This window comes from Lutra lutra, chromosome 7 (genome assembly GCF_902655055.1).
Source record: "Lutra lutra chromosome 7, mLutLut1.2, whole genome shotgun sequence".
NCBI lineage: Eukaryota > Metazoa > Chordata > Mammalia > Carnivora > Mustelidae > Lutra > Lutra lutra.
Genome location: NC_062284.1, coordinates 117,559,341 through 117,575,975, shown reverse-complemented (window position 1 = coordinate 117,575,975; position 16,635 = coordinate 117,559,341). Strand labels below are relative to the sequence as shown.

The 16,635-nt window shown below is 39.4% G+C and overlaps 1 protein-coding gene across 2 annotated transcripts in view; it reads right to left on the bottom strand.

Moving 5' to 3' along the window:
- PPP4R3A (protein phosphatase 4 regulatory subunit 3A) overlaps positions 1-15,864 on the bottom strand; it is a 36,226-nt gene extending 20,362 nt beyond the window's left edge. For both annotated transcript variants that reach the window (XM_047736119.1, XM_047736120.1), the window contains exons 1-3: positions 15,723-15,864; positions 5,388-5,443; positions 1,727-1,825 (exon numbers count right to left, since the gene is read on the bottom strand). In XM_047736119.1, the coding sequence (XP_047592075.1) occupies positions 1,727-1,825; positions 5,388-5,443; positions 15,723-15,864 (297 nt within the window). The remainder of the gene's footprint in view (positions 1-1,726; positions 1,826-5,387; positions 5,444-15,722) is intronic.
- Positions 15,865-16,635: the final 771 nt, after the last annotated feature.

The window sequence follows — 16,635 nt, the reverse complement described above, 5'->3', positions numbered from 1 at the left end:
TGAGCAATGGGTGCTTTTAGCATACCCAAGCTCCTCAATCTCTTCTCTTTCTAGGGGAGAACTCCACAGGACACAAATCCAGAGGCAGGCTGTGAATACAACTGTATGGGAAAGCAAGCAAAAAACAAGTATGAAGAGGCATTCAGATACAAACCTAATCCTTCATAGCAGAAGAAAAGGGAAGTTCGACAGGCAGGTTACTATATGAAAAATATAGCTGAGTAGATGATCTAGCAGAACTAAATTCTACAAGGTAAGGAAACACTGTGCCTCAAGGACACATAGCTTTATTAAGGCCGTGGCTCTCAAGCTTCAGGGTGCATGAGAATCAGCTAAAGCAGGAATTGACAAACTAGAGCCAAACATGGCCCACCACCAATTTTCATAAGTAAAATTTTACTGGAAGAGAACCATGGCTATTTATGTGTTATGTATGGCTACTTTTGTAATATAATAGCTGAGTTGAGTTGAACAGCTATTCAGCTGTGTGGCCCACAAGGCCTAAAATTATTTACTATCTTGCCTTCTACAAAGAAGTCTGACCTAGAGGGCTTGTTCAAGTATAATTCAAATACAATTACTGGGACCTACTCACAGAATTTCTGATTCAGTAGATGCAGGATGGGGGTCCCAGAATTTACATTTCTGTCAGTTCCCAGGTCACGCTGCTGGTCTGAGAACCAGTGAATTAAAGAATCTGCTGAAGGGGGCACCTGGGTGGCTCAGTCACTGGAGGTCCGACTCCTCAGATTTGCTGTGGGATTTAACTGTGGGTTTGGCCCATGTCAGGCTCCGTGCTCAGTGGAGAGTCTGCCTGAGATTCTCTCCCCCACCCCTCCCCTCTCTCATGTGTCCACTCACTCTCTCAAATCTTAAAGAGAAAAAAAATCTGAAGATTATTCTCTAATTAGAATAAACGTGGAGATAGAGAAGCTGTCCTTAGGAGACATTGATTTAAATTAGTCTGTAACAAGAGCCAATGACTTTAGCATATAATAAATGCAGAGTGCATAATAAATGCATACCCAACAAGACTGTGGAGATTATGTCACTAGTCCAAGGTACTAGAGGCACTAGGAAATTCTAGAATCAACTGAGAACATGCAAGATGAGGCTGAAGAGATACTCGAGTCACAAGAAGTTACTGAATAAAGTGATATTTAAAAATTGGCATTTTAAAAAATATTCTCTATCTGTGGTATGGATTTGGGAAGACCAGTCAAGATGAAAGCAATAAACCAGGCCAAGAAATGATGGTGGCTTAGTAAACTGTGTTAGCAGTGAAAACAAGGATAAGTGAATGGATTTAAGATTTATAAAACTGAAGGACTGAATGGATTAAGTGATGAAGGAAGGATAAATAAAACCTCCAAGTTGCTGGTTTCAGCAACTGGATGACACTGACTGAGATGAGAAAGATGGGAGAATGAACAGATGTAGGAGAGATTAAGTTTGGTTCCGGACTACTAAACCTGAGATACCAGTGACCACTTATGACGGAGCTCTCAAAGGCAGCTAGATACAGAAGTTCAGCAAAGGTCGTGGCTGGACAGTCTGGTGTCAGTAAATTGTACTTTCCTATAAATCAACTTTTCACAGACAATAATGAATTTAAGAGATCAATATGAAATGCTATTTATTTAAAATCTTGGGCATCAGCTAAAAAGCACAGCAAAAAACCCAAAATACTTAGATAGCATATTGATTTTCTAGTTTTTAAAATTACCTGACATATTTTCTCCCAAATTTCATCACATCCAGCTTTTTCTTGAAAGCTAAGAGCCAAGTCATAATTTTCTGCTTCAGACCACACAATCAAAGTGTCCTTGAGAGGAAAAAAAAAGGTCTGATTAACATCCATTAACTATCACAAACTTCTTCAAAGTACAAGGCAAATGAAAAAAGCAACAAAAAATTGAGAACAGTACTAAGCAACATTGATACTGTGATTGACAATGCCTTTTCACACCTAGCTCTGTTCACCCTATAAAATGAAAACATTGTTTTCCTTAAGGAGAAGTTAACCAGACTATGAAAAACACTACAAAGTGACCAATCTAAATGTACTGAAAGATACAAACTAAACAAGTATCAATTCTTTGCTTGCATATTAGATTACATGTTATGCTCTAGTCAAATTGCCCAGAGAGGAAGTCTGAGCATACAATAACCAAACAGGGCATGTCAGGAATGTGGGATTAATAACTAAAACCCCTTCTCTCATCTATTATCCACTTTGAATGCTGTTTACCTGAGACACACGAGGCCCATGAAATTATTTGTTAAATCTGTAATACATGAGATTTACCTGAGTAACAGTTTTTTTTTTTAACTTTCACCAAAGTGCTATGGTTGAAGAAGCAAGATGCTCCTGCCACCCACAGCCCCTTTACTCCTGTTCAGAGAGACCTTTATTTAATGATAAGTGTAATGAACAGTTCAACAGTTTTTATTAACATGTAATCTCTGCAAGACACTACACTTACAGTACTGACACCATTTTATATTTCCTATAGTACAGTCTGTATACTATAATATGCATCATTATCACAAAAATATTTATAGGATCTAAGGTATCTTCTTAAACTTACTGACAGTAAAATAAACATATATACTGTTTCAGAGCCATCAACCATTTCAAAAGAGCCCACTCATTGAGAGGGGTTTGTGAATCATCTTCTATGTGAAATACTGAGTGGTACTGGGGAGAGTTACATTTTATTTTATTTGACAGATCACAAGTATGCAGAGAGGCAGGCAGAGAGAGACAGGAGGAGGAGGCAGGCTCCCTGCTGAGCAGAGAGCCCAATGCGGGACTCGATCCCAGGACCCTGAGATTATGACCTGAGCCGAAGGCAGAGGCTTTAACCACTGAACCACCCAGGCGCCCCGAGAGTTACATTTTAAAAAAAGAAGTCTGGGGCTCGCCTGGGTGGTGGAGTCGGTAAGGTATCTGACTCTTGGTTTCGGTTTAGGTCACGAGCTCAGGGTCGTGATAATAACCCCTTTGTCAGGCTCCGCACTCAGTGCAGAACATGCCCGAGATTCCTTTTCCTCTCCTTCTGCCCCTCCAGCTCATGTGCACACATGCTCTCAAATAAATAAATAAAATTTTAAAAAATAAATAAAAAGAAGCCTAACATAACAATGATCATATAGCAGTTTTTCAGGCTGGTCCAAAGAGAAGAACTAAGAGAAGTCAGAGTTAGAGGGATGATGAGTACATTATAAAGGAAAAATAATTCAATCTAATAAGTAACTGAAAGGAGCCAGGCAAACTCTAGGTGAGCATCTATAGGGATGATAAAAGTTCCTACACATTAAGAAGGAAATAGGACTAGACCAGCTTTAAGGTACTTTAAAAAATATGTCTACATGGAGGCAGTTTCCAATAAGATACCTCTTATGGATCCCCTGATTTTGTTTGCTAAACTGCATATTAATTCTTTTCAATTACGTAACTGTCAACAATGAGGACGAGTAGTCTCTCACTGAACTAAAAGGGATTATCAGCTGAAAGTAAATAAATGATCATTTGACTGGGCTGTACAGCATTATTAATAGAATAAATCCACAATTTTTATACAGAATTTTAAACACGAGATCAAAGACCCTGTTTACTATCTTCATGAACTTCTAGAGATCATGGATAGCAGGCATCCGTTCTACAGTGACTAAGCAGCTATTCAAACTCAAAATAATTTACATTAACACTGTACGATCAAGGGATGCTTAGGTGGCTCAGTCAGTTAAACTCTAACAAATAAGATCTTAAAAAAAAAACAACAACATAAAACATTGTTAAGATCAACACGCAAGAAATGAGTCAGCTGTGTAGCCTCCCTGAGTCTGTTTCTTCATCTTTAAACTGGGTATAATACATACAGTTATGAAAACTGGTGACAAAGACCCACTGAAACGAAAACCAGTATCACATTGGTATAAGTTAGATTTAAAACAACAATAAGCAATTAATGCTGGTACAATGTAAATTCAGAATCATCTGTAGGCTTAAAACAGGGCACAATTAGATATAAACTCTTAAATGCCCATTTGACAAATTTAGGATTTTGAAAATTTTAGGAACTGCTCTTCTGTTTTCCCTAAGGAGTCTGATTTTCACCAAAGCATCCTATTTACCATCCAACAACCTACAGCTTAAGACACATGGATTTCTTCATTCATCCTCAAAACAGACTTGATCTTTTCTTTTTCTTTGGATGGGCTTTTACTCTTCAACTGACTGAAGCCTCAAAACACGAATTTATGTATTTAAGTATAGAATATCAAAGACAAAATACTCTCATCTCCAGCCATTCCAATCAAACCAGTTTTCTTAAGAACACTACATGCAAAGTATTAGTAGACCATTACACTATAAAGAAAATATTTCATATTGTACCAAATGTTTTTTTGGACAAGCAAATCACCATTAAGCAGACTTAGCGGAGTTAGTAACAGCTTTCCTATTTACTATCTGTGTGACCTGAAGCTAGTCACAATCTTTAAGGATCATCTAATGTACAAAATAAACGCAACACTAACTTCCTTATAGTAGTATTTTAATGGTCAATGATGAAGCAAAGCACTTTATAATTTATTTATAGAGTAACAGTAATATATACATATGAATGTGCTAGTTAATATTCTTTATTCTAAATTTATTTCTGTACCTTCAGGGCACTGAGGGGACTGATAATGCCTTCACTGGCTTGATACAGCACTCAGTATAACTGTGTGTGTATGTGTGTGTGTATGTTCTGAATAAATACCTTTTGATGATAGTGCTAGTTGCCCTACTAAGTAGAGAAAGACTTAGTTTCAGATATTGCTTGTTCATCCGTAGGGTACAAGAAAGTGTACTAAAACTGAAAGATGCCTTAATAAACTGCATTGTTAGTCTATCATCATATTATTATAAGGTCCTATTCAGGCTATGTAACAAATCAGATTTTTACCTACACTGGGTTGCTGTATAGGACAGAAATGTCTCTTCTGCACTAGTATCTACAATAGCAAAGGAAGTAGTTTCTACCATTTTGTTGTGTTAATAGCTGATTATTACATCAGTGGTCACTTTTTATTCTTTAAGTAGAAACAAGAAAACTATTGTTCTAGTTTAACTTTTGAGAATTAAGTCTTGGTTGTAAGAGTATCTGGAGCAAAAACTTAGCTTAAATTGAAGCAATTTTTTTAAAGTTTAAAATAAAATGATTGCTTTATACACCACAGAGATTGGCTAAAATCACATTTTAGAATCAGGCTGGGAAAGTATGTTGTAACCTGTTTTAAATTTTTCACTGTTAAGGAATGGGTGGCAAATTTTCATTTAATCAGCCAACTGAGAGGATAATATACAAGGAAAAAGAACATCTTCAAAATTTTACCTGTTGTTTCTGATATGCAGTGTTAGGATTTATTTTGGATTCTAAGAGTAGAGAACCTGGGAAACAGAAAAACAAAACATTCCATTATGCCATTGCAAAGCAGCATTACATTCCACCATATACACACACACTTCCTCCTTTCTTGACCACTTGATACACACGTAACTTCAGTTAAGGAAATAGTATGTTTAAAAACACATTTAAATATAATAAAACTTGTAACCCAAGAAATGCTTGCTTTATGCAGTTTACTTTTAACAAAGACATGATCATCTGAAGAGTAAAGGACTGGATGGTAATAGAGATCCAACAACTTATGGGCAGCACAGCGTAGTGAAAGGGCACCGCAGAAAGCCAGGTGACCTGAGTTTAAATCCCTGACATACATTATGACTTGGATATGATCCATCACCCCAGTACATCCAAATATTACACTTCACCATCAAAAAGTCTCTTATGTCTATTCCAGAATTATCACACTTCATCTTCAAATAATCAATTTTTTCCTATAGTCAGCTAATTTTATTTTGCATATTTTTATCTTTTCCCTGGCAGTAAGACTTGTGATATTCAGAAAATAACTACTGCTTTATAACAAAGTGCAAATCTCAAGACCAGCTTTTATGCCTCTCCCCTCACTCTAGTTCCAGTTTATCCCCAAAGTACTATCTAAAGACAAGAACTGGCCCAAAATGCTTAAGAAGCAGCGATTTTCTCTGCAGCTGTCCTTCATCCAAATCTTTCATTTCTTTTCCTATTACATGTCACCATTACTTTCCAATTCCAAATAGCGGGCTAGGCAGCTCAGAAAAGTGTGCTTCTTTACATTCCCAAATTAGTTTGCTTCTGTTAAAATTCATTTACTAATCTAATGATACTGTCTCAGCTGGCGATTTACTGACCATTCTACTCCTCTGTGTTCAGAACAGTACTAAGTGATACCGAATGCAATACAATTTCAGCCATTTACCAAGATGTAAGGACTTAATTTGGGAGTACCCTCCCACTTCACTCAAATCCTCCTCAAGCACAGGTAAAATAATTCCAAATGTGTCTTTTATTCTTTCTATACTTAAGGTAACCAAACAGTCTCCCTATTTTTCCCACCTATATGCCCCAACGCCCCATTTCTTTCAGGCTTTTTTTTTTAAAAAACGATTTTTTAAAACTCTTTTTAAACTTTTTTTTTTAAACTATTGCTGGCTCACTCAGACAAGTATCCTCATATTCTAGAGGAAATTTGTTTTAATCTTCCTCCTCTTTTCCCAACCTTTGCCTTATTAATTAAAAACAAATTTCCAGTGCTTCAATTTTCTTTATGCACTATTAATGGATTTTTTTCTTTTGGTAATTATCAAGAGTTGTCCAGTGATGCAGTCGTAACAAGAAAAAGCAACAAGCAAATGAACTCAATGTCTATAGAGTTGCTCAAAAGGATTAAGTCTTCAACTTTCTTCGTGAATATCCTTCCAGTTTTTTTCTATATACAAGAACAGAAATTGCAATCATTTCCCAGTGAAATCAGAATATGTTAGTTACATTAAGATCAAACTTACTTTTTGTGGCATACATTCAATATGTGGTTTCTAGGAGAAAATACATCTCAAAAAAACCACTTTGAAATAATCCTGAAAAACAATCCATCTTTAGAAAACTACAGAAACAGTAGAATGAAACAACTGTATTACTTTGCAACATTCAGAAGATGCAAAAGGTCTAGTGTCCTAGAACCAAACTAAGTCAGCCTTTTTAAAAGTGAAACCTCACAAAAGCAAACCTACCCAAAAGAAAATACTGGACATCACTGATTCATGATAAATGATAAATGGATATGTTCAAAGTCAAAATCTGTGCTACAAATAATACCACTGAGAGTGTGAAAAGACAACCCACAGAATGGGAGAAAGTATCTGTAAATCACGCATCTGTTAAGGAATTTGTATACAGAACTCTAACAACTTAAAAAGACAACCAAATTTAAAAATGGGCAATAGATCTGAACAGATTTTTCTTCAAAGAAGACACACAAATGGGCGACGAACATAGGAAAAGATGCTCAACATCATTAGTTGTCAAGGAAATATGAATCAAAACCACAAATAAGATACCATTTGACACCTGTAACATGCTTACAATCAAAGACCACGCCGCCGACAGTGTTGCCAACCACATGGGGAAATTGGAAACCTCATACATTCTGCTTGTGGGTATATAAAAAGGCAACCACTCTGGAAAACAGTTTGGCAGTTACTCAATTGCTAGTTACCAGCAATTCCACTCCTAGGTGTATACCCAAGAGAAATGAAAACATACGCTCACAAAAATATGTGTACATGTTCTTAGCAGCATTTCTAATAGCAAAAAAGGGCAAATAATCCAAATGTCCAAAACCTAATGAATACTATTCAGCTACACACAAAGAAGTACATGCTGGATGAACTTTGAAAACATTACAAGTAAAGAAGCCAGTCACAAAAGACTATGTATTATATGACTGTTTTTATATAAAATGTACAGTGTCCAAATTAGAGAAGATGTATTGATTAGTGGTTGTTTGGGGAGGGAAGGGGGAGTGAATGGGTAGTGACTGCTTATGGGTACATGATTTCTTTCAGAGAGAACAAAGTATTCTAAAATTAGATTGTGGTGGGGTGCCTGGCTGGCTCAGCCAAAAGAACATACAACTCTTGATCTCAGGGTTGTTAAGTCTGAGCCCCATGCTGGGTGTAGAGATTACCTAAAAAATTAAAAAAATTGGAGTGATAGCTGCATGACCCTGTGAATATACTAAAAAACAATGAATTATACACTTTGAATGAGTGAATTATATATAGCATGTGAGAAACAATTAAAAAAAGGTGTAAATATTCATACACTGGAATACCATATTATAAATATTAATGAATGAACCAAATACATGAATGCAACATGAATGCAAGAAACCTCAGAGAAAAATATATACCATGTAATTCTATTTACATAAAGTTCAAAGGGTAGCAAAAATTAATCTATGGTGCTAACAGGCAGGAGGAGATAGTGACTGTGAAGGGACATGAAGTAGACTTCCAGAGTGCTGGTTATTTTGTGAAAATTCACCAAGTTGAATACTTACCATTTGTGTAATTTCTTGATCTATTACACTTCAAAACTATTATTTTTTAATAAGTAGGGGTAAACAACATAAGGCACAGGGGTGAAGTCATCACTTCAAATTGTACGTTCAAGAAACATATCTCAAACACTGTCTGTCAACTCTACTTCAATTAAAAGAGAAAAGGACAGAGTGCCTGGGTGGCTCTGTCTGGGTGGCTGGTTGGTTAAGCATGAACCCTTGATCTCATCTCCTGTCTTGGTCTCAAGGTCAAGAGTTCAAACCCCACACTGGGCTCTATGCTGGGTGTGGAGCATACTTAAAAAAAGGAAAGAAAAACACATACCTAACTTGGCTGCTACTAAAACAAAACAAAAACCAGCAGGGGCATTAACTATTATTTTTCAAGTACCAATCCCTTTGCATTTGCTTCAAAACTCTCCATAAAGTTACAGGGTCAGAGTAATTAGAAAGGAAAAATCCGAAACTGAAAGCTTGGGAAGTGTGCCCTCCCAAAGCCCTAGCTAAAACAAGAAATAAGTAGATAACTGGAAGCTTCTGGTGTTGGTAAGTTTTTCTTTACTGAGTCATTCAAGATGTTAAGAGGAAAAAAAAAAAAAAAAAAAAAAAAAAAGACGTTAAGAGGAAGTATCTCTCCTGAAACACATGACTGACCAAAGGCACCACCTTAGAAGTCCAGGTCTGGTCCCCAAATACCATGCTCTCTAGGAAATTGGTGGGCTGGAGCATGCGAAACTGCCTTTTAGTTTGGGGGCTAGAAAAATAATAAAGACACATTTCTAGTTTTATTTCTATGCCATCTACTAGGTTCCCTTTCCCATCTCTTAGTTTCTACTGGATCAAGTTATCAGTGCTTTACCAATCAATGGAAAAAGATCCAGCTGAATGTTAATATGAACTTTCTGAGGCCATTTTATCTTTCTCTATCAGCTTTTAAAATAGTCCCCTTTGGTCCAACAGTTCTGGGAAATTAGCCTACATCTCACAATGCCAAGTATATGAACAAATAAGTCACTGGCAGTGTAATGGTAAAAATCTAGAAACAATCTCTATGCCAGCTGTTCTCAATGTGTGGGACCTCAGGGAGTCTGGAAAATCAAAACTATTTTCAAAGTATTATTACTAAAAGGTTATTTGCCTTTTCCACCCTTGTTTTTTCTCAGTGTCTATACTGTGTTATTGCAAACAACTGAATGCAGAGAGGTTAAGAATCCTTTTTTTAAAAAAATTAAACCAGACATTAAAGAGATTTGTAAAAGTGTAAAACAGTAACACTCTTCTCACTAAATGCTGACATAAAAGCTTTTTAAAGAATTAAAGTCTAGGGCGCCTGGGTGGCTCAGTGGGTTAAGCCGCTGCCTTCGGCTCAGGTCATGATCTCAGGGTCCTGGGATCGAGGCCCGAATCGGGCTCTCTGCTCAGCAGGGAGCCTGCTTCCCTCTCTCTCTGCCTGCCTGCCTCTCCGTCTACTTGTAATCTCTCTGTCAAATAAATAAATAAAATCTTAAAAAAAAAAAAAAAAGAATTAAAGTCTAATGTGGCAAATATCAGTAGATACAATCCACATAAATAAAAGCTTTTGAGAATCCCCAATTCTAAGAGTATAAAGGTATCCTGAGGAAGGTTTCAGATATAATGCTACCAACAGTGTACTGTGTGAATTAAATGTATACAGTGAAATACTGTGCTACTCTTAGATGACAAATCTGTGTATCCTCACATAGATAGATGCCCCAAATAGACAAAAAGGAGGTCTGTATACTCAGAAAGTGGGGGAGCAACGGTACAGGAGGGAAAATGGCACTCAAAACATCACCAAGACAATTGCAAGTAGAAGTTCTCAAACATGAATAAGCAAAAAAGATGGACAACAAAACATTTAGTACAACTACGAGTATACACGATTTTTGGTCATTAAAAATGTTCCCTCCCTGCTTCACAACATGTTTGTTCTGTAAAATGAAATAGGAGAGCTTTTCTTGTATTCTGTTGCGAATCCCCAACACACCTCTATCAAAACAAACACCTCCAGGGAGTGGGGTGCTAAGGAGCTGGTAGTCCTGAGTGAAATATCATTCCAAAAGTGTTTAAATCCGAGAACTGCAACTAGTGCCTGCAGCCTGGATCCGGCCAGCAGACAGCTTACTTGAGTTGTAGTCTTAACACACATACTCATATGCTGAATTTGTGCAAATATTTTAAAATGGAAAGACTGTACATTTAAAAAACAAACAAACAAACAAACCTAGATTTCTGGCTGAGTGCAGGAAAAAAAAGACCACAGAACTACCCAATCAAATTATCAATACATGAAGAAAGAAATAACACCTCACAGGGTTGCTACATTAACTAAAAATTCATATTAAAGTCCCTATCCCAGCACCTACTACATAACCAGCACTCAATACTTGTTTCTCTTAGAGCATAGACAAAATAGCATTTCACAAGCATGACTGTGCTGTTAAACAGTAGAGAAATTAGTATAAATAACAATAATCCAGAAACACATTAGAACGAAAGATTAACAGTTTTACTACACTGCTTAAGAAAAACATTTTAGTATATAATATTTAGGAAACATTCCAAGAAAACTGTTAAGATTTTTAATCTTTCTGATACAGTGTTTTTTTAGCAAGAAATTTCACTTGTTTAGAAGATATCACTCCCTTTCACTGGAGAAATGAGATAACTGAGTTTCTGTAACTTTTATGTTCTTTGTCCAGTATCAACCTACCAACCAATCAGATTCAAGTAGTTAAAGAAATATAGGTCCTGATCTTAGTTTAGATTCGGATAAATACTTAAGGATTTCAGAAGGACTAGGTCCAGCTCTGTCACAATATCTAGGCATCGCTGGTATATCGTCTTTATTAATGCTCAAAATAAGGGCAGCAGCCTAAGTACTGTGCTTCATTAATGGGAAGAAAAAAATCATCAATAATGAATTAATCGAAGTCCAAAATATCATCTGGACAGTACACCAGAGTAGGCTTTAAACCTAGTCCGTGTTCACTCTCTCCTAATTTTGTGGCTCACGATTACACACAGCATTTAAAAACTGAAATGAAGGCTCAGAGTGGGGGAGGGGGGTAGCCCTACATTAAAAGGTCCCGTGCCTGCGTCAGGCCTTCACTACACTCGGGCCCTATCACCTATACCCAGAGTGGCTGATGCACTTCAAAATGTCAGAAGTTACCACACACAGAAGATGGTAAGTAAGGGTTTGCTTACCCTAGGCCTAGTAATTTTCTACAAAGCAGGTCTACATGAGGGGGAAAAAAAAGGGGGGGGGGCTTTAAATGAACTTTTCGAAGTCAAGTATTTCTCCCAGTACTGACACTGAGCTCTTCTCAGTAGCTAAATAATGCTTACTGTATGCAAGATTCTATACTGCTTACTAATTTGTAAGAGGAAAAAAAATTGCTGATACTTATCTCTGCTCATTTCTTTCACAACAGCCCAAACAAAGCGAAACAAACCAGGCTCTCCACCTAAAGTGTTCTGACCTCCTTTTCTTTCTTTTTTTTTTTTTTTTAAAGATTTTATTTATTTATTTGAGAGAGAGAGACAGTGAGAGAGAGCATGAGTGAGGAGAAGGGCAGAGAGAGAAGCAGACTCCCTGTGGAGCTGGGAGCCCGATGCGGGACTCGATCCCGAGACTCCGGGATCATGACCTGAGCCGAAGGCAGTTGTCCAACCAACTGAGCCACCCAGGCGTCCCTGACCTCCTTTTCTAATTATAGTGGGGGTGAGGCACTACCTACAACCAAGTTCTACAAGAGGCAGAGAGATAGAGGATTCTAGTTTTTACCATTAGCTAGCAGTGTTAACTTGAACAAAAATATTTCCCCATGCCTCATTTTCTTCATGCCTCAAATAACATTGAAAATTTAACCTTTTAAACTTGGAAGTAGACAACTCAGATAATACATGAAACTATCTGAAATATAAAAATTACTTTATAAAACTTAAGGTAAAAACCAAATACAGGAACACTATTCTTGATGCCTGACAAGTAAACCAGAATAAAGAGTATGGATATGATTTTATGTTAAAAAGACATCCTTCAGTGTGTGGAGAAATTCTGAAGTCTTTATCAATTCTAAAATTGGAAGGTAGAAGTGGTAAAAACCATAATGCAATAGTAGAATGATTTGAACATAAAGTGACAAAGCAAGTAAGGGATGACATTATTACCCTTCGTGCAACTTAACAGGCACATTATAAATTGAAAGAAAAAAAACAATACCAAGTAATTTTTTGGGGGGAAGATGGAACTTTGCAGGTAGCTGACTATGACAAAATCTTGAGAAATGAGGTAATCTATCTTCATTAAAGAAAGGGCTACGTTCCTACAATACACTTTTGCCAGTAGGAACCTACTAAATAAGGATGCAACCTATGGGCTCAGTTGCTTGCGAGAACATCTCTTTCCTCCAAGGCAAGGTGGGGTACAGATATGCCAAACCATCCAGTTCAGAGGAGAAAGGCACACTTACTCAGAAAGATGTGCCCTGTTAATGGGGAGGCCACAAGCAAGTACTTCCATTCAGAAACTGCCTTTCTGATTTTCAATTTAGTGTATAAGCACCTCTAACAAGACAAATGACTCATTTTATGGAAAATCAGAAATACTTTCCACTTTGCTCACCACAATAAAAAGAAAATTTTCAATTATCCTATAATGGAGAATGGGAGAAGCATAAAATAATGAACGACCCAAACTAGCAGTCCATACAAAAACTCCATGTGGCTTTAAGATACACTGTAATTTTAAATATCTTTAGGCTAAAAATTCTTTTCATGTACTTTGAGATAAACTTTGAGCCTTTAAGTATAAAGTAGCAAACTCAAGTGGACAGCAGTAAGGATGTTTAAAACACACTGTAAATAGTTAATGATACCAATTAATAACAATCTCACCCATAGGCTGTCTGAACCTGTATCCCCATCTGCAAAATATGGCTAACAACAGTACCTATATCAGCAGATACAAGTAAAGAGTCTCTAGCACAGTAGACACTCGATAAATTTTGATTATCATTCCTATTTGGAGTTTTCCTGTTAGAAAAAAAACATTTATCATCAAACTAGAGATCATTTAAGACAGTACTTCGTCTAAGTATGCTGCAACCTTCTAAGCCCACTCTCTGGATTTAGTTTTCCTTCTATCTTAAATTAACAAGGGCACATCAGTTACATTTATTTCATCTTTCTCTATCAATAAGTAAAAATAAAGAAAATTAATAGATAAAAAATTAAGGCCTTTTGCTTTTACCATTCAACCTATTTCATTGCAGAGTCCCAAACTTTCCCAAGGGAAGGTGGGAGTTTAGGGTCTATTTCCAAAGTGGTAAAAACAAAAATGGGGGGGAACCCCAGATCCCTACATTAGTAGGTTATTAGAGTAGGATTCCCTAGAATATGACATCAAAACTTCATGCTTAAAAATACTGTAAACAATGGACTCTGTATAACGAGTCCAATTAAATATGTGATCTGACAGTTATTCGTGTTATGAGATTTCAAAGAACTTATCTCAAACCTACACATACTTTCATCTGAAAGTTAACTGAACTTACAAAGCCCATACTTTTCGCTCATTATGTAAAAAGTTTTCCAAACATGCAAAGGAGGATATGTGAGAGTAGCTGGTGACGTGATAGAAACATACAAAAGCACCTGACACATTCAAGCTAGTATTTTTAAGAGACAATAGGCCTCAGAAAAATATACTCAGTGTATTCAAAATCCTTTAAATCCCTCTGATAGGAAATAATTTATCTCCAATTAAGTTATTTGGGGGTAGCCTTATAAAGATAACCCGTGGACAATATAACTCTAAATTACAACTTTTCAATTCAAATTGAAAATCGATGTGCCTAGAGTCTTTAATTACAGAAAGGTGAGTCTCGTTTGTTTTTCATGGAAATCGGAGTTCTGGATTAAAAATACACTTAAAATTCATTGAAAGGAGGGATGCCTGCCTGGGTGGCTGGCCGGTTGGGTGTCTTCTTTGGCTCAAGTCAGGATCCCAGTGTCCTGGGATCCAGTCCCCCAAATGGGCTCCTTGCTCAGCAGCGAGCCTGCTTCTCCCTCTGCTCGTGCTCTCTCACTCTCTCTCTGACAAATAAATAAAACCTTAAAAAAACTCCTTGAGTTGTAATTAATTCAGATACAGAATAAATACAATTGTAATAAACTGAAATAGCTAGCGTGAAATTAGAGACTAATGTAACAAGACAGATTTTCCAATTCAGAAGAAACAATTCCCAAATACTTTCACAGGATGTGAACATTTTAAGCAAAATCCAAGGTATGTCACAGAGGGAAGTGGCAAACCCTAAACAAAGTTTGGAAAAATCTGAAACACATATTTTCAAACAACTGGGTCTTTTGAATCTTAAGGCTATTTCAAAATACGTGAAGCACTGGTACTATGGCAAATAAAGGTTTTAAAGTTATCTGCCAACTTCTCCCCCCCACCTGTTAACTGAACCAAATTGTGATTATACATTTAAGTAATCAAAAAAGCTCGCATAAAATAGTTCCACAGATGCAAGCCGTTTACACCAACTCTACACAAAATTCTGCATTATTAGTGAAAAAGACAACACTGGGAAACACAAATCTATCCTCTCAAGGCAAAGAAGCATTTTCTCTGCCGAAGGCAGTTGCCAGATCCATGAACCGGTGTTGCCAACCTGCGACAGGATCAAAAAGATGTACCAGAAAAATAGTCTAAAGGGGCGGGAGGGGGGGCACAGCAAAACGTTCACCAAAGAGTGAAACACCTAAGAACTTCGCTGCGAGAAAGTTTCACGCCTGCTTTACAGATGAGTGAACTAAGGCAGATCGGATTAATCAGTGCCTTTCTCAAGGTCACTCTAGTGCAAAAGAACAGCACGGTCCGGGCTCCCGATCCCAGGCCCCCGACCTCTCCTCTCCAAACGCCCAGGCAGCACAGCTCAAATGTGCTGGGCTCCCCTCGTCCCCGCATCTGCTACCAGGCGCTGGGAAGAAAGACATTTCGAGCGCTCTCCGTGCAGCTAGCTCCGAGAGAACTGGGGTGCTGGTGGCCCGCCCTCCTCCACGGCGGCAGCCACCCCCAGCCCAGTCGCCCCCTCCGTTCTCTTAGCGGGCCACTAGCCCTCAACAACCAGGGATGTGGCTCGGGAGCCGTGGAGGAAAGCAAGGGACCCACCCCAAGGGGCTTCACTTACCATCGCTCTCGGCCCTGACAAGCAGGGACATGCCCTTCAGCCGCTCCACGTAGCCGGACGACACATGCCCGGTGCCCCGGTCGTCCCACTGCCGGTCCTCATTGAGCGTGTAAACCTTCACCCGCCGCCGGGTGTCGGTCATCGTGCCGCCCGGGGACCGGGGCAAAGGCCCCGCTGGAGTCGCCCAGGAAGGGGGCCGGGACACGCGGGAGCCAAGGCGGGAGGACGCCCGCAAGCGAACTCCTGGGCCTCACTGCCGCCGCTGGCCGTCGCGGGGCCGCGGGGCTGCCCGCATGGCCCGCTCCCGGGCCCGAGCTCTGGGCCCCGGTCTTTCCTCGCCTCCTACTCCTCGGCGCTATTGTCCAAGCCCGGCGAGCCCGACCGCCCCGAAAGGGGCGCGCAGCGCTTCACAGCCTCCGGCCCGATGCGGTAGCAACTCGGGGCGCTTGTCACTGCCCTGCTCCCGCTTCCGCCATGATCTCCACGAAGCCGCTTCCCGCGCCGCCGCCGCCTCCTCAGGCCGCCGCCGCCATGTTTTCCTTCCTTATACCTGGCCCTGCCACCGCAGCCAGTGGCTCCGCTCTGCTCGCCTGCTTCAAATGTCCCAAGCCGAGGGGCGCCTGCTCCTGCTGCAACTGCTGCCAATGGGCGGGAGACTGCGAGGGCCCCCAGGCGCACGAGCGCTCCTGCCTCCTGGAAGTCCCTTTTCCTTCGCCGCTGCCGCCGCCTCTTCCGTCTTCCTCACACAGCCAAAGCCGCCGCCATCTTGGTTCGCCCCTCAATAGCGGCGCGCGGGGCCACCCAGGCAGCAGCTGCAGGGGCGGCCCGTTGGCCCCACCATTTAAAGAGACAGGAGCGAGGCCCGGAGCCTCGCTGCGGCGGAGGCCTCGGACGGAGGCGGGAGGCGGGCGCC